The sequence below is a fragment of the Talpa occidentalis genome, unplaced genomic scaffold (genome assembly GCF_014898055.3).
Source record: "Talpa occidentalis isolate TD23 unplaced genomic scaffold, MPIMG_talOcc4v2.1 talOcc4.15, whole genome shotgun sequence".
NCBI classification, from domain to species: Eukaryota; Metazoa; Chordata; class Mammalia; order Eulipotyphla; family Talpidae; genus Talpa; species Talpa occidentalis.
The window spans coordinates 61586183-61604944 of record NW_023601543.1 but is presented as its reverse complement, the minus strand read 5'-3'; the positions used below and the strand labels follow the sequence as shown (position 1 = coordinate 61604944).

Genomic DNA, 18762 nt, shown 5'->3' with positions numbered 1-18762 from the left:
CTTAAAAAAAAAGAACCTGAATAGAATGAGTATCATGTAGTGGAGAAAAGATTATGCCTAAACCTGAAAAACCTGGGTTTGAATCCTAATTCCATCACCTGGCATTCATAGAGTTGGATATTAATAATTATGTCAGTTATAGAGTTATGTCATTTCTCATCTCTAAAATGGGAGAAACATTTCATAGGATTATGACATAATTGAATGTAACAATGGTTCTATTTAAAGCCCTAGTAGTGTTTTGATGTGTGGCATATACTCAGTAAATGGCAATTATTATTACTAGTGGTAGTGGTAGTATATTACTGTAATTATTTGGTTGGGTGGAAAAGAGAACCATCCTTTTCCTCATTTCGTCACTAAGATTTTGTCCTTTTTATGATAGTTCAGTGTTAATGACTCATTGAGTGCTAGCCATAACTTTCAGTGTTATTGAACTTTATCAATTTTCCTCAATTTTTCTCCCATCCAATTCCAAGTCTTTCTTTCTTTTCATTTTTATAATGCCCCCATCCCTATACCTGGCCCACTCCCTTCCCAACCAACACTTCATACCATGTTCTTCATTTACTCTAAAGTGTAAATGACTGATCAGCCCCCACAGTGTTCTTCCAGGTGATTGGTGCACCTGAAGATCAAAAGAATTATTTTTACTAAAACTATTAAGACCCTTTAAGTTCAATCTGTAAAATTGCAGGTTGCAATTTAAAGGAACTGATTTGGTGCTCTTGACAATCATTCTTTTTATATTATTGTTTTATTTCATGCTATTTAGTATACTGGTGTAGAGAAAAATGTGAATATTTCCAAAATCTGGAAGAGGAGAACACATTTAATCTTCAAGTGGAAGTTACTCCTACTAACAATCCATTTATACTGTTATATACCCTTGGTTTTAAATAGCCAGCCTTGTTGAATTTCAAAATGAAAAATGGGTGAACAGTGACATCAAAAGACTTAAGCAGAGAAGGTGGTATTGATAATTGAAACTGGAACTGAATATTCTCAGATTTCTTCCACCAGTGGAAAATCTAATTTAATAAAGGTCTTTTTTATTCTGTAAAGTTCAATAGTATATCACTAAATTTGGAAATCATGGTTTGGAAAAGTTAGCTTTCTGGATTATTATTGACTAAAATACCAAAAGCTTCATATGTAAAAGAAAAAACTGATAAATTGAACCACATCAAAATTAAGAACTTTTACTCTGACAGAGTAAAAATTTGCAAATCAAAGAAATCCTTAAACTCAACAGTGAAAACAATCAAACTAGAAACTGTGCAAAAGACATCGACAGAATCTGTATTTATTTGGAATACAGATTCCAAGTAAACACGTGAAAAGATTTTGACATCATCCACATCATCTGTCATTAGTGAACTGCATGTTGACATCAGTATATTTGTAAAAATGACTGAAGTAAAAAGTGACGATGTCAAATGTTGGTGGGGATCAGAGAGAAACTAGAATGCTTACACTTTTCTAGAGGGAATGTAAGATGGTATGGTCACTCTGGCAAACAGTTTGGCAGTTTCCTAATAAAATGCAGTTATTGTATGTGCTAGCAGTTGCATTGGGCATTCAGTCACACAAAAGCCTATATATAATTGTTCATAGCACATCAGTGATGCCAAAACCTGGAAGCAGTCCAGATGTCCTTCAATAGCTGGATGGCTCACCAAAATGAGGTATAGACCAAAAAGGTTACATATTGTTTTGAGTTTGTATAAAATTCTTGAAAAGACAAAATTATAGAAATGGAAAACAGGTGTGTCTACAAAAGGACAACATGAGGTATCATTATGATGATGAAATGTTCTGATCCTAAAAGCCAAAACCCTGATTGTGACATCATACTGTAGTTTTACAATATGTTATATCACTGAGGGAACTGGGTAAAGAGTACATGGGATCTCTGTGTATTCTCAAAACTGCATGTGAATTTATCTCAGTGAAATTTTTAATTAAAAAAGTAAACACAAAACCTTTGGGTTTGCTCCTGATTGTTTATATTCACAAACTAATGTCTCTGGTTAGACAAGATTCTGTCATTAAAAAAAAAAAAAAAAAAACTTGGTTGGGCCTCCCTGGTGATGCAAGGGGTTAAGTACAGCACTATGAAGTTATCCGCAGCCACTGCAGCATGAGTTCAATCACCAGGGAGCTACCCACATGGCACAACAGACCTCTCCTGTCTTACCTGCTGCTCCCCTCAGCAGTGTTTTTCAGTTGATCTACCAGTTCTGCTCCCCACTCTCTCTGGTGAATCTTCTTGTCTCCCGAACCTCTGGCTAACACCCCAGTTCTTGTATGCATAAATAAATATATCTTTAAAAAAACTTTGTTTTTTCCTTTTTCATTTTTTAGCTCATTCAAATATTTTATTTGTTTTTTTTTTGTTTTATGTATTTTTGGCATGTCTTTTCTTTTAAAGAATGTATCTTGAAAAATGTTATTGACCATGTTTGTGTTTTGTGAGTATAGATTTCTCCTCCCTCCCTCAGGTGTGGTCACCGTTGCCCTCCCACCACCAAAGCACCCATTGTGCTCCACCATAGTGTATTGTGCCCTCTCCCCCAGCCTCCACCCTCCAACCCCTGCATACCCCACCTCCCTCCCCTCCCCCTTCCCCTCAGTTGTTTTCCAAAAGCTAATTGTGTCAGAGAATAAACTAATACTAGCAAGTTATTAAGCAACCTATAAACAAATATGCTGCAAAAATGCAGGTGAATTCTTTGACTATAGCACTTTTGTCATTCAATGTTTTCTCCACAAATGAGAGATGTCTGAATAGGTCATAATGGTTAAAACAGAAATGACACTGTTGCCCAACTGGAGAGTATTTGAAGGAAGGAAGAGTTTCTAATGTCTTGCCAATTTATGATACCTATGATGGATAGTGTGTATGTGCTCTGAGGGACTGAGGAAACAAAGGGTAGTGTTAAGGTCCCTATGAAACAGGACTACTGATATCAAGTTTGACTTTTTAAAATATTGATATCAAATCTGCCTAGTGTACAAAAACATAGCCAGAACAGACATTAATGCAATTGTACCTAATGATTAATCAAAATGACTATTTTTATGAGAAAATGTTTGGTAAACACGGAGAAAACTTAAAGTACTAGACATAGGAAAAGCAACAATAATTCGTGTAGCCCCTCCCAATCAAACAGGCAAATCACCCTAAACATTTATCAATGTGTCTAATCTACTAGACTAATTGCCTTTTGATTTTATAACAGAAACTTTTCTATCAAAGCTAGTACATCTAAGAAGTTATATAAATTAGTCTCCTTGTAAGCCTTTAACATATCAAAAGCTATATAATATATACAGTAACTAAAGAGTTTTTAAAAACTGGTTTTGGACTGATGTCAGGATCTATTTATGGCGAATTAACGGGCACAAGAATAGTAATTATGCAGCTTTCAGCTCATCTATTTTCTAAGTTTACCATTGAATCCTGCAGCACTATTTAACTGCTAAGTGTGTTAGTATGTGAGGGGTCATTCTACCGAGCACGCAGCACCCACTTAAGAGTAACAGGGCTTGAATCTGATAAATAACGAGGACTTCAGACTGTTTTCTTGTGCAATCTATGATTGAATTTGGCAGTTACTTGTAGGATGAGTCTGAGTCTTCGGTGATGTCTTCAGACTGCAGGTGGAGATTGTCTTCGTTCTCATCCTTTTCCTCATTTTGAAAATCTGTCGAAATTAGTTGTCTAGCTAATTTGATGTTCAGTCCTTCGTTGTAGTGAAGTTTCCTCTTCATCTCAAACTCCCGCTGCTTTTCTTGTCTTAAGATGAATTCCCTGGAGGTGTGCGCCGCTCGGCTTTCAAGCCCCTCGGTCTGATAGACAGGATCCGAACTGTCAGCGGTGCCCAGTTTGTTGGCTAAGATGTCTCCGCTCGTGATTTCTTTTGCTTCCGCGTCGCTCGTTCCATCTTCGCTATCTTCTTGTACACCTAGGTAGGGGATGCCAGTCTCATTGATGGTCATTAAATCGTGGTCTCCGTATGCTGGGCGGTAAGTGGCCAGAATGCTGGATTCATCCCACTTCTGGGACTTTTTTCTTTGCATCTCGGGGATTGTCCCGCTGGTCTGCTGTGCTGGTCCCGCGATGGAAGGAGCCACGGCGCCGCTTTTGTTCTTGAGGATCCCCTTGATCGGACGGTGTGAGGTGGAAGAGGTGGCCATGGCGGGAGGGTTCGGAGTCTCCACGAGGGGCAGCCGCCTGCGGCGCTCCAGGGTAAAGTTGTAAGGTGTTTTACTTTGGGCAAGGTGTCCACAGCCCAGTTAACCTCAGCGGGACCCTGCGTCACAAAGGACATCACTCGCTACGCCACAGAGGTTGTCGCTGACGTCACCCGCCATCTGGCTCCCCACCCCAAAGGCTTAACTTTTTTTTTAACCAAAATAGGAAATATCCATGCATTGCACAGTGTTTTGTGAATTTCTTCACACCCTGTCACGTAGGGAGAGCTCGTGTAAAATGTATGTCCAAGTGGGGGTCACTGTCACAAATTCAAAATCCAGTATTTTGATCGCAAAGGTGATGAATTGCTTCTGTCTCCTGTACACACACACACACACACACACACCACACATACACACACACACCCTCCTCCTCCTCTCCTGCTCCCTATTTTGGTGAACATCCCATTTGCCAATCACTTCCAAACCAGCTGGGTATCCGGCAACCTCCTCCATGCCTTCATATTGCTCAAGAAACTGTCCAATTCTATCTCTTCTGCCAACGCCCTGTTTTACCACCATCTCTTGACAAGACTACAACCATGGCTTTAGAACTGGGCGCGTCATATGCTCCCCTGCTGCCAGGGTGGCCTTTTTAAACACCCATCAGGGCCTCCCTGGTGGCGCAGCGGTTGAGCGCTGGGTTGCGAAGCTGCCCGCAGCCTCCGCGGCGCCGGTTTGATCCCCGGCTGCTCCCCGGGCACCAGGGGAGGGTCCCACATGGCGCGCTGACCTCTCCTGCCGCCCGCTGCTCCCTTCAGCAGTGTACCTCGGTCCTTCTGCCTGCTCTGCTCCCTGCTCTGGCTCTGGTGAATTCTCTCACCCTCCCACGCTTCTGACTGTACCCAGTGCTTGTATAAATAAATAAATAAATAAATAAATCTTAAAAAAATCCATCAGATACTTCAAACTCTTCAATGGCTGCCTGTTTTAACATAGGAACCACAGTCCAAAGGGGGCCAGAGAACAGCTCAGACATACATCTGTAGCCTTTTTCCCTCAAATTCTGCTCACCCCATCTCCAGCTTCTGTTCTGGCCTTTGAGTTACAGTCCAGAGCTGTTTTCTACCTTTGTTCTACAGGGCACAGTGCGAGGTACCTCAGGACCCTCAAATCTGCCTCTTGTAAATGGGTTCTGCCACCTGCCACATCAAGAAGAAACATACTCTAGTGTGTAAGACCTTTAATGGAAATGAACTTTAATAAATTAGTGTGCAAGAAAGAGAAGAGAAGGGAAAGAGTAGATAACATAGTTTCCACATGAAACACCCACAATTACCCATCCCCTCGTGGGTAAAAGCCCAGATAAACAGGGTTGTTCCAAAACAGGAACTCTGAGGCAGGAAACTCACCACAAGTCTAAGGCACCTTCTGGTGGGGACCCACAATAAAGGGGAGAAGGGGCCAGACAAGTGTGAAAGAAAAGGAGCAAAATCAAAATCCAGATAAAGGCTGCCATTGTTATCCTCCCACGGTCTCTCACCCATGTCTGTTACAAGTGTCTCCTCCCATGTCCCCCAAGTCCCTGGGACAAGTCCAAAGCTGAGAAGCAAGTGTAGCTTCTTCACGTTTCTCTGCTCCATGTGCCTCCTCCAGGTATCCTTGCTCTCCTTCCCTTTTCCCAGTGTTCTCAGCAGCTTCTCCCTCCAGCTCAGCTCTGCCTTTCCTTGGATGGGCCAGGGAACCTGGAACCTCCCCTTTCCCTGGGGACCACCCTATTGCAGGTTCTTCCCACAGCCTGGAATAGGCCTTCAGATTTCAACTCAATTATTACTCCCACAGGGGCCAGTTTCCTGACCCCCAACAGAAGTGGGTCTTCCACATTGCCATGGCCTCTCTTATTCACCGTGGCAGTACTTGGAGCTGTTGTGATTATATCATCCGTGTGACTAGACTATAAGAGGCAAAGGAAGGTATCTGTTTTGTTCACTTTTACCTTCAACTTTGTACCTTCACAATATTACCTTGTTCCTGGCATGTGGTCGGTATCACAGAAATATTTATTTACTGAATTATGAATGATTGGTGATAAGGAATTGGAAGAGTGACATGTGTGAGTGAAGAAAAGGGGAGCTTCAGGACTTTTGCAGTCAGTTATAATTTGTCCGATCAGTCATGTGGGAAAACACCCCATATGTAGAATTTGGGGACTGTTAAAGGAGTAAATTTGGAACATTTTTGTGCTTCACAGGCCTCATATTTCACAGCCAGTGACATTCTTTCAGAAAACAAAAAGGAAATTAAGATCCAGTTTCACATTTTCCCCTCCAGGTAGCATTCATAAGATTTTTTTTCCTTCTGATAACATTTTGCTTCCTCTCCTCTCCCTCAAGGTCTTTCTGCATTTTAGAACACAAAAGCAAAAGCATGAAAGAACCATAAAACTTTTACAAGGGTCTTAAGTACCTTAAGTTCAACTTGTCCTTTATTCTCCAAAGTCCTACTAACTTCAGGAACTCTGCAATCACTTTAAAACTGTGTTATTCATCTCAGAGAAGAATTTCCTGATACTGTACTCTTTGGAAAAAAGCTGTATTGTGTGGTGAGGGCTTTCAGGGACTCAAAAGCTGATATTCAAGGCTATACGAAAACCTTCCGGTATGTAAAGGGAAAACAAAACAAAACAAAACAAAACACCAGTCTTCATTATTCAGAAATACTCCAGGCTACCCTTTTTAAAAGCCATACTGAAAAGCATCACAGACTAGCACAAATGCAATGTGTCCTCCGGGTTCACAGACACAGTAGGCCTGTGCATGTTTGGCTGTAAACAGGATGTGGAGAGACTCTGATTTCAATGCACTGGGATTTTGCCTTTGTGTGTACACAGCACCCACCCCCACATACTGTGATCTGAATATACAAGCTGCTCAATATATAATGAGTCAGCGATCTAATAGTTCTTGTGTTTTCTGAAAGTCATCATTCAGGAGCCCACTGGCCATTCAGGATAGGACAGGAGCACGGTGATTGTCACCTATTTCATGGGCTACAAACAAAATCATGCAAGACATGGAATCACCAGACATTTGATATTTCAATTGCACATTATTTAAAAGTAACCCCTGCTCATCTACCATTTGCTAATTTTCTACTAAATGAAAACCTATATTTGAGTCCTATAATTGAAGTAAAATCTTTCAATTGTAGTCAACAGTACCAGAAGTCTGGAAGTTAGAAAAGATCAGCAGTTCTTTCCAGTCATTCCTGTTTATATGATAATTGTTACTGCCCTAGGACAAGGGCTGAACAGATGTGTCTGAAGTTCCATCACACACACACATACACACACGTGTATACACATACACACACGGTGTGCACACACACATACACCAGGGCTGACTTAAACCTTCCTAGTAAATGACATATTATATAATATTATATGAAATTTAGATACAGGTCTAGAGACGCCTTTCAACACATATTTAGTGGCCATCCACTCTATCTTCAATGGCTTCATATTTGCTAAGTACATCTAACTAGGTATGCTTGTCTGTCATTATAGTTTGAAAATAAATTTTAAAAACCACACACACACACACACATATATATTTCAAATCGCCAATGGCATTTTATTTTGTCTTTTCAACATTCTGCCCTGCAGCCTCCATGGTCCTTTTGGCCCAGATGTCGAAGAGCTGGTTGTTGGCGTGCTGCAGGGGAAGAACCCGCAAGGCCCGGAAGTTCTCCTGCGTGATGACCTTGGCGTTCTCCTCGCTGGCATTCTTCATGGGCTCGTCTGGTCCTGTAAGCTGCGTGTCCATCTTCAATTCTTCCACAGATCTGTCTTCCTTCTTCAGAGTCGAGGGGATCTTGCGGAAGAGGATGAGCTCGGAGGGGTGCTCCTTCAGCCGCTACACGTTGGCCTGGAGGAACTCTGTGGACGTGTTCTGCTTTCTGGGATTCACAGAGATCCCAACGGTGTGGGCGACCTTCTTGTGGATGCCGGCTGCCTGAAACTCTCGCAGTCTGAAGCTCCTGCTTGCGCACACCCTGGTGTGGGTACCACACAATGGACGGGAAGGGGCCTGACGCAGCGTGGGGCGGGGTGCCAGACTGCGAGGCCCGTCATAGCTCACGGAACGTTGCGTTTGCTGACCTTCCATGCTGGCTGCTTGAATCATGTGGCTACGTGGTGCTGCCAGTCCTCGTGGAAGAGGGGTTTTGGCATCATGCCTTCTGGCTGGGTGCCATGGCTGCTGCCTGTGGGCCCCTTCTAGGAAGGACGGGCGAACCATTGATATTTAAAATGTCATTTGAACCATAGCTATTTACACAGCATTGGGCTGTTCTGTAGAGGCCCCCTTGTGCATCCAAACAGTAGGTCACGCACAGACTTAGTTCTTTCCGCTGACAATCACTTCCCTTCTCCTATGAAGACATTCTCCAAATACTTAGATATAAGATTCAGTTCAGGAAGAGAAACAAGTAAGTTCCTAATCAAAAGCGGGAAACACCTAGGAGTTGCCACAAACAAGGGAAGTGCTGTTTCCCCTGGGCGCTGTTAGTGAGAAATTAGCAAAACACTGTGAAGGCCAGTGGGCTGTTTCAGGACCCATTGCTCTGCCAGAAGTGATGATTGACACCAGCTCCGTTATTGGTATCTGCCGTCATGCATTGATCCATCCAAAAATTGTCTATAGTAGTTGGAGAATTATGTTAGATACTGTGTGGTATAAAAATAAAATTACTCTTTGGTTTTGAATCTGCTTCTTGCTGTCTTTGCCTCCCTCTCTTACTCTCTCCCTCTCATACTTCAAAGCCAAATTTCTGATATTCTATTAAATATCTCAATCATAGACTGAGATACCACAGAAGTTCACCATGAAATAGGGATTCAAGTGCAAGTAGTCCACACGGGAGGACATTTGCAGATGACACTGGTAACAGAGTGGGGGATTGAGACCGGGAAGGGCAGGAGGCAAAGGGCATATTATCAGGATTAAGCAGCTAAAGCTTAATCCTGCTGGAAAAATCTAGGAGTCAGTGTGAGTCACCCCTTTGGCCCACCTCCATCCCAAGGGTGAGGGAGCTAGCATAAATTTATACATCAGTTGTCAGCATCTTTACTTTAACACTGCAGGGAATGGGAAGGCCTTTAATTCTCTAGCACTCTGGATTCCTGTTGGGACATCTGGAGTGGATGGCCAGCTTGCTCATGCATCCTCATGTGGGCTTCCTCCTCCTTCCTTCACAAACCCTCTCCCACTATCCTGCTCTCTGAGATCACATACCCAAGTGAAAGTCTTTTCTCCAACTCTGCTTTATTAATTAAAGAATTATTTTACTTATTTATGCATACAAGAACTGGGGTGTAGGACAGAGGTGCAGGGGGTGAGAAGGATTCACCAGAGACAGAGTGGGAAGTAGAACAGGTGGATCGACTGAAATACACCACTGAGGGGAGCAGCAGGTGAGACAGGAGAGGTCTGCTGCGCCATGGGGGTTAGCTCCCTGGCTAGGGATTGAACTTGTGCTGTAGGGGCTGGTGATAGCTTGATAGTGCTGAGACTTGAACCCTTGTGCCACCAGGGAGGTCCTCCAATTCTGCTTTTGCAGGCAGAACCCAGACTAAAACAAGGATCATGTTTTTTAATCTTTAATTCCCCAACACCTGACACAATAATTGGCACATGTCTGTATTTCTGTAATGTGGGTGGATAAAGTGACTGAAATGAACAAAAATCTTATGAAAAGAGGAGCCTGACAATATGGGCAGATGTAGAGAGACTGAGAGAAGCGATGGTTTTCCATTTCTTCATGATAATTTTTAAAGCAGTAAAACTTTCTTTTCAAAATGAAACATGCATGGAACTCCAGACTGAAAAATTGACAAACTTGGAAGTAGGAAACAATGGAGTTGGTCTGTTTGAGTGAAAGTGGGGACCCCAAAATCCTCACGGTTTGGCATTTGAGAGGTGGCCCCTGAAGCAACAGTGCATGGAGAGGGAGGCCAATTTGAAAACCACTGCACAGGAGAGATGCTGCCTAAAGCAGGAGTGTTTCATTATCCTGAGTGTCAATTTTTTGAGTGCTCACTTATTTTGAGAACAGGGTTGAGGAGATTTTCTACCATAGTGATCCAGACAAACACACTGAGAGCAGATGACAAAGAGACAATCATCAACAATAATGTCTGATGTTACCTTCACCACCCTCACCCCAAGGGAATAAACTCGTTTTGGAATGTCAAGTGAAGAAAAAATATCATCAGTGGGAACATCTGCCAGGAGTTATGCAGCAAATAATGTCCAAGACATCAGAAAACCAGCCTTGCAGGGACTGGCTGATTAATTTGTAGTAGAGATATGATCTTCCTGCTTTCAAAGGTGCATTGAGATGTGTCCAGGTTTGGAAAATCAAAGGGTGTTCATCCTCTTGCTTTTGACCCTGCTTCATCACGGAAGGAAATATTGATAAAATAAAGCATGGTCTTAGCCACTGTTTTTATACATAAACATTCAAAAGATTTCAGAAAGTAGTAGTTAGACCACAATAGAAATTCTAGAAGTCATATCATGCAAGCTTCTCATTTCTCATTGAGAAAACTGAGGACCAGAGAGACGTGTGACGTTTTACTCGGGGTCACACATGGTTGGTGGCACTGCCTGCATTAACATTCCAAGCCTTCTTGGACTTCCATGGCAGGACACTTTCCCATTTGCTACATTAGACATGGTAAGAGATGGGGGTCCTAGCATGTATCTCATATTCAAAGCAGATCTCTATCTATACACGTTTAGATAGACTCTCCTCTCCTCTCTGCCCCCTTGACCTGCACCATACTCTAGTAGGAGTGACACCTTAAAAGAAAAAAGAAACAACAAAACCACCATTTTCCAGAATGATTAATAAGCTGAACTTCATGTCCTCTGAAGTTAAAATATCAGGTGCAGTTTCAGCTTGAGGCTCAAGTGGAAAAGTTTTTAAGGCAAGGAATCAATAGGCCAGCTGACCAAGTTTTCTAGTTCTAGATGAGCCATAGTCAAATTAGAAAAGCAATAATGTGATCCAGGGCAGCAAAATTCAATTTTGCCAACAACACTGAGATTCCTTGAGGCAGCCCTTTAAAGATGACATTATAGACAGGATTATTTCCCATGTGTACCAATATGGCTGGGGAGAAAAACACACACACAGAGATATAACTTGATGTGTGATCTATTCTTTTCTGGAAACGAATTTTCTTGTTATTATATATCTATATATTTTAGAAAGAGCATTATAAAAACAGCAAGAGAGTGTAATATAAAAAGAAATGAACTGCTGCAAGTCTTTTTTATGATGTTTCATACACAAAAAGAAAAATAACTCACAGAATCGTCAGATTTCTTCGAAGATGCAGTAAATATGTTGTTAGCATCCCCATGACTCACTAACAAGATGTTGTCTGTGGGGAGGTGGGGCAGGAAAGCTGTCACCAAATTCCAGTCAATGATTTATAGTATTTGTGACTACCACATGCAAAGAGTGTCAGCTGGCAATTTATTCTGGCTCATGTAACCACACAGGTCTTCTTCCTTTCTGACAACCAGTCCAGTAAGCAAGGTTAACACATTTTAGCTCTAATAAACAGAAGTAAACCTAGCTGTGGAGTGTAGTCTGCCTCTGTGTTGGTTGTATTTAAACAGAGCCAGCAAAGCTGTCCACGGCAGCCACTCAGGCACTGACGGGAAGAAGAGAGGAAAAGAGTATTTGTGTGATTTCGATGTGCGTCAGAAGACCCTGGAGGGCTTGTTCAAACAAGGACTACAGGGCCTCACCTCCAGAGTTTCTCTTTCTGTAGGGCTGTGGGTGGGGTCTGAGAATTTGCATTTCTAGCAAGTTCCCAGGTTGCTGATGGTGCTGATCAGGAGCCACACTGAGAACCTGCCTCATCTGGAAGGTGACTCAGACAAACCCAGATGGACAGCTGGAGATAATACTCTTTATATTCTAGAATACTAAGAGAGAACAGGAAAATAGGGAAGGGAATTCATTCTGCCAGAAGGGAACCTCTAGGCCTTATATAGGAGGTCACTTAAGAACTGAGGTGGAGTAGAGTCATGGAAGGGGACTCACGGTAGAGGATGGTGAAGGTGGCCTGTAGAGAATGAGCCCAAAAGATTTTTGGGATTGATCTTGAATGTGCTGTAGCAGCAGAATTGTTGCTCTCATTATAAATATATAAAAGAAGGGGCCCACTGCTCTCTGTTTAATCAAATGTTCCCATTGACTTTGTGAGGCTTTTGCGCACATAGAAAGAAAAGTAGAAAGAGGAATGAGCAGGATGGGTTTTCTGGCATTCCTTCCAACTAATTCTCCACTGTTGTTTGCATTTTCTCAATGTTAAACAGAGTCACATAAATGTATATTCCTCAAAGGCAGAGTAAATTTTTCTTGCCTGATGGTTCTCCACAGGGAATTGTCACGGTAACAGGCCTCATAGACCTATGCATATTTAATAGAATATGCTTTCAGTACCTGATAGTTGTAGGATATACACTTTGCAACTTTGCAACTTGTTGATGTCCCTGAAGTCTCATCTTACAGATGGTCCCCTGCAGGTAAGGCTGACCATATTTCTCCCAACATACTCCCTCCAACAGCCAGTCTCAATGGCTCTCAAGCCCAATTTTCTCGAGGACTTCAATTAGGGTTAGATGGAGAGAGCCTCACATGTGGTGATCATGTTTCTGATGTCCTATGAGTCCCCTGAAGAAACTAATGCACACAACAGGGGCTTGATAAATGCTCTCATTAATAAATAGCAGGGATCAATGCAGGCACATCCATCAGATAGTCATTGGGACTGTTCCAGCCATTGGCTGCCTTAGCTCTCATAGAAAATCCTCCCTTGGACACAATTCTTCAAAGAGATTAACCCCATCCCAGTGTGAAATAGTCACTGTAGAAAATTTTGCCCAAAATTATAGGCTTTATTATTAGGGATTTTGAGAAATATGCACTTTAAAAAAAGATAAAGGAGAAGATTGCTTCATGGTTCAGGCAATATATCTCTGTCTCTATTGTTTAGGTCTTACTAGGGTCAGTTGTACCCTGATTTATTCCATTTCCCATCTCTCCATGCCATTACACTTCCAAATAATTGGAGACCCTATTTTTTTATTTTAGTTTTTCATGGGGAACTACTGAGTATGACAAGGTCTGTCATCACCAAATAAGAAATGACTTGTGGCCATTTATAACTGTTATTAAGATGATGTTTTCTCCACTGAGTGTCAACAAAAAACTGACACGCATGGACTCTTAAAACAAAGGACACAGAAATATTAATTCAAAAGGGCACCTGCATCCCTATGTTTATAGCAGCACTCTTTACAATAGCTAAGCTATGGAAACAACCCAAATGCCCAAAAATAGATGACTGGATCAAGAAGATGTGGTACATATACACCATGGAATATTACTCAGCAATCAAAAAAGATAAACTCATGCCATTTGCAGCAACATGGATGGAGCTGGAAGGGATCATGCTCAGCAAAATAAGCCAGAAAGAAAAAGAAAAATACCAGATGGTCTCACTCATAGCAGGAATCTAGAAAACCTAAATAAGGGGACCAGGAAAAAGATTAACTATAATAAAGTAAAAATCAAAATCAACAAGCAACTATAAACTAGAGACACACTACAGGGTGGGGAGGAGGGAGTAGGATCAAAACAAGGGGGTTGGGAATTGTATGGGGAATATAACCAAGATGAAAATGCATGCAATGTGCAAAGATGAAAAAATGATGTAAAAATATATAAAATAAAAAAAATTATAAAAGGAAAAAAAAAACAATAACAATGAAAGGCCAAAGAAAAGACAATAGCCAAAGAAAAATGGAAGAATCAGGTTTACAAGTTTAGGCTTGAGCTGGTAATATTGTCAAAGACATCTTTGGAAATTTTCCTTTAAAAAAAAAAAAACAAAAAAGCAAAATGACATGAAATAAGTGAGATCTAGTCTATCATGAGGTTTATTACTTTTCAATAGGCTCTTGCTTTAGTGACCCAATCTTCTCACAAGGAAAAAAGTCTCTCCCATTCTCTGTTCATCAAGAAACCTGGAGAAGGTCATTTCCAGATTGGTTCTGAAAGTTAAGATGAAAATCATTAGTATGACATGTATGTAGACACAATGCATTGCTGTAAAATTGGTACTGGTTATCACACTGCAGACATGAAGTAATGTATAGAAAACCTCCACAAACTATCGAATACTTCCAAACACCATTTTTCTTTTTTGACAGCATAATGAAAAGTTTCAAAGCACTCTTGTCTTTCAAATTGTAGTACCATTTTATTTTATGATTTCATTTCCCAGTCGATCTTTAGAAATATGCCAAGAGTCATGGGGATGAGAATGGGTATGAAGATGAAATCACAGACTCAAAACTGTCATAACTAAAGCTTGGAATCTTGAAAGTTAAAGCAACTACCTGAGTTATGAATTGCAATTTTGTGTGGAAACCAACTTAATATTGAGTAGCAACTTTTCTCTAGAGAATAGCTTTGCTCCTTGGCTAGCACAGCTATGTTTGAAGGATGAAAGGTCATCCAAAATTGTGGCGGCATGGAAGCAGTGATATGGGGTTAGATTTTATTGAAAATGCTAATGTCATATCTAGTTCTATCATTTTTACCTAGATACCTCAGATCTCTGAATTGGCAGGAATTCAATATTTATCTAGGCCAGCGCTCTCAAACTTTTATGTGCTTGTGAGTCATCTGGTGATCTTGTTATAATGCAGATTGTCTTTCAACAGGCCTGGAGGATGGCTGTACTGTTCTGCAGGTCTAGCAAGTTCCCAGGTGAGACAAATGTAGCTGATCTGTTGAACACATTTTAGGTTGGAGTTCTCAGGTTTTTTTTTTAACCTTCAGCTTTCAGACATCCCAGGGTCATATAACTTTGTTACAGGCAATTTGTTATCAATACTAATTAAATCACCAAGGTTTCTTTCCACTTTAACTCTACAGATTCTATGTCTATTGCATATTTCTCTCTGTTTCTCTGTGTCTCTGTTTATACTTATATCTATGAATGAAAGTAATTTAAGATTCCACAAAATAACATTACTCTCGTGACATCTAGCTTCTGACACAGTATCCTTAATATAAGATAAAATGGAAGAGTCCTCCCAGGGAATTGCACATAGTCTTAGATGCACCTTTGGGAATGTGTTACACATGTGAATGTCATCAACCATTAGTGGAAAAGAGATTGTGGATGGCTAATCTAATACAATCACTCAAATGTTGACCTGCAAGCAGTTGACATTAAACCTTAAATACATCTGTATTGGATTGTTTTTTAATTTACAAAAATAATGTATCTCCATTCAACTCTATTAATTGCTTGCTGTATGTGCTTCATAACAGAGTTTTTCTATACTTATATAAGTATATATAAATAAATATATATAGTAAACATATAAATATAATATATATGTGTGTGTGCGTGTGTGTATATATATATATATATGTATACAGCTGTGATCAACTGCTTTGGGTCCATTAAAAAATACAACCAAATCTTTTCTTATTTAACATTATAATCAGCTTAAAAATAACTTTCTTGGGTTTTAATTCCACTTTTATGATCCTTAAATACCTTTATTAAAAGGAAGATGAATACCAATCAAAGTGTTTTCCCTGGATATTAGAATATAAATTTCATGAATGCCAAGATTTTTATCTGTCTGGATCAGGATGTATCCCAAGCTCCTACAATGGAGCCCAATACAGAGCAAGTGCCTGATGAATACGTAAAATGAATCAACATCAGTCAGTATCAGGATAATGGAGAGTTCGGTGGGGATGTCAGGGTAGACTGTCAAGAGAAGTGGGGCTGGAGCATGCCATATATCAATTAAATGTTTGCTATTGACATCATTCAGAAAGAATCAAAATATTACTTGGATAAATTGTGCCTGTTTCTAAATGTTGTTCAATAACTGGTCACATAACAAAATGTTTCTTCTTGATCTTAGCAATGTGATAAAGTGGATAAACATTTTGCTTGCTTTTCTAAAGTACTAAGATTACTCAAAGGAGATTAATTAATTTAAAATAAACTGTAAAACACTGTGTAATTGACTAATTAAATTCTATTATTTACTGATATTATCTTCCTGATAGCCATGATATATATATATATATATATATATATATACATACCTCTGTGTGTGTGTGTGTGTGTGTGTGTGTGTAAGCTTTTGCCTGCAATTCTTTTCAACCTTCAGAAAGCATTTGTTTATTAATTAAGCAAAGTGCAAATATTTCATCAGGACCTGTAGTGAACATGTAGATAGATCTTAGCAGTAGAATTAGGATGTAAGGGCAGGATGGATGACTATCAAAATAATCAGGACGTTCATCCTTAGTATTATTCCTTAGACTGCTGGAAACCTTCACAGTCAATCAGTTACTATCATCCTCAAGTTCCAAGTAAGAGAAATCTGGGTATTCTTTTTGTCAATTAGGAATAAAAGAGGCTTGGCCATATTTCCTACGGTGCTGATAACCCTGAAGTGCATTCTTCTATGGCCTTTGGCTCCATCTGGGGACCAAAATCATCAAGCCATTTGGTTTACAGATAATCTAGGACATCTAGAATTTTGAAGTTGTTATGCAAAGGAGAACAAAGACTCCTTTGCTTCAAGGGAATTAGTTATAAAGATCCACTCAAGCTTTGAACTTGTTTGTATGCAATTCTACACCTTTTAAGATTCAAATCGTTTTGTCTGATAAGCCAGAGGAGAACTATTGAAAAAAAAATACCGTAGACTTTGGCAGTTCAATAAAAGGCCCATTTTCAAAACATTGCCTTATGTAGTGTGGGTCATGTCAGGCTATTTCACTTTGATGATACTTGGAGTTAGTGAAGGAGCAATAACGTCTAACAAACGGTGTTGCACTGAAATAAAGAGAACACGGGAAGGATGGCAGGAGCCAGTTGCTATCCTCATTTCTATAGCTTAGAATTTTTGTGAACCCAAACAAATTGCTTAACCATTCAGAGACTTGGTTTCCCCATGTACAAATAGGATAATTGCTAATATCTTCTTGATAGGGTTGTAGAAAGGGTCAGTGGAGATAGTGTGTGGAGCATTAGTTCAGTTCCTAGCATTCAATAAGCGGTCAACAAAATCAATTAATGTCATTACCATGCAGAACAAAACATACCTCCTAAGCTTGAAGTGTTTGCATCAGTTTGTTTTACTGTAAATTCCTTGCTCTTCTCTATTGGAGCAAGGTCCAACCAAGTAGTGGCCTCAGCGTCCTGCCTTCATTTGGCCAGCATTATAGTTTGCTTTTAAATTTTTGCTTGGCCATGGCAGCAGACCTCTCCTGTCTCACCCGCTTTTCCCCTCAGCAGTGTATTTCAGTAGATCCACCTGTTCTGCTCCCTACTTTGTCTCTGGTGAATCCTCTCACCGCCCTGCACCTCTGGCCTACACCCCAGTTCTTGTATGCATAACTAAATAAATCTTTAAAAAATAAACTTTTGCTTGACTGCAACTTGAATGCCAAAAAATTTAAAAGCAAAGAACACAAGAGAAAATATTATTTTACAATTTCACTGACATTCTTATCTTGAGTTTCTTTGGACAGCAGTCCAGAGTGATGCTAAAGGCATCTTTTGCCCTGTCCTTGGCTGGAGAAGAGCTATCAGAAATTGATTTCCCCATTCCATTTTAACAAACCCATTCTAACTCATTATAGTTTCTTGGTTAAGTACTCTGGAACACATATCCTTTAAAGCTATTGCCATTGATTATACTGCACAATCTTAGTATTCAACTCTCATTCAATTAATATGTATATATGCAGTGGAAACTGATAGAAGTAGTGCTTTCGATAGAAAAACAAATATTTCAAATATGTCATAGTATGACTGTGTGATTATAAGTCATATCATTTTTGATATATAATTTAGCAGTCTTAAGCTTACATCTCCCTGAGATAACATGAATTGTTAATCTTGTTATTGTCTCCCATTACCTCATGATGATAGATATTGCAGGAGATAAATAAACTTGTCCTTCCCCTCATTCTTTCTGGTCTTTCCTGTTAGGTCTATACACTCACCTAAAATAAAGAAACAAACAAACGCAACTACATACAATAGAAAACAGATTATTTCTGTCCCTTCTAACACCCATTCTCTGGGCAGGAGCCAGGGTGATCTTTTGAAAAAGTTAATAAGAACATGTCATTCTTTTGCTCAAAAGGCTTTATTGTCTTTCCATTGAATCTAGAAAAAGAATCCAAATTCCTTCCCCACCAAAGTATTGTATTATTTGGATCTTCCCTCCTCCTTCTCTGTCTTCCTTTTCCTCTGTCTCTCCTCAATGGGTCACCTACTTGCTGTCCCTCTAATTGCAGAGTTGGCTTGAGCAAACTGGAGACCTGGCACTTGCTCTCTCTTTAGAGCCCTCTGTCCCTGATCTTTTGCACTGCAAGGTTTTCAGATCTTAGTGTAAAAGTCACTTCCTTTGTGAGCCCTGCCTT

General features: G+C 40.2%; 1 protein-coding gene across 1 annotated transcript; it reads right to left on the bottom strand.

Moving 5' to 3' along the window:
* Positions 1 to 3618: 3618 nt before the first annotated feature.
* On the bottom strand, positions 3619 to 4203 carry PPP1R2C (PPP1R2C family member C). The gene has a single exon (XM_037511681.1). The coding sequence runs from the start codon at positions 4201 to 4203 to the stop codon at positions 3619 to 3621; it is 585 nt and encodes a 194-aa protein (XP_037367578.1).
* Between the last annotated feature and the right edge of the window lie 14559 nt (positions 4204 to 18762).

What these genes read in the sequence shown, in the direction of transcription:
- PPP1R2C (XM_037511681.1), bottom strand. Translation starts at nt 4,203, where the DNA reads ATGGCCACCTCTTCCACCTCACACCGTCCGATCAAGGGGATCCTCAAG.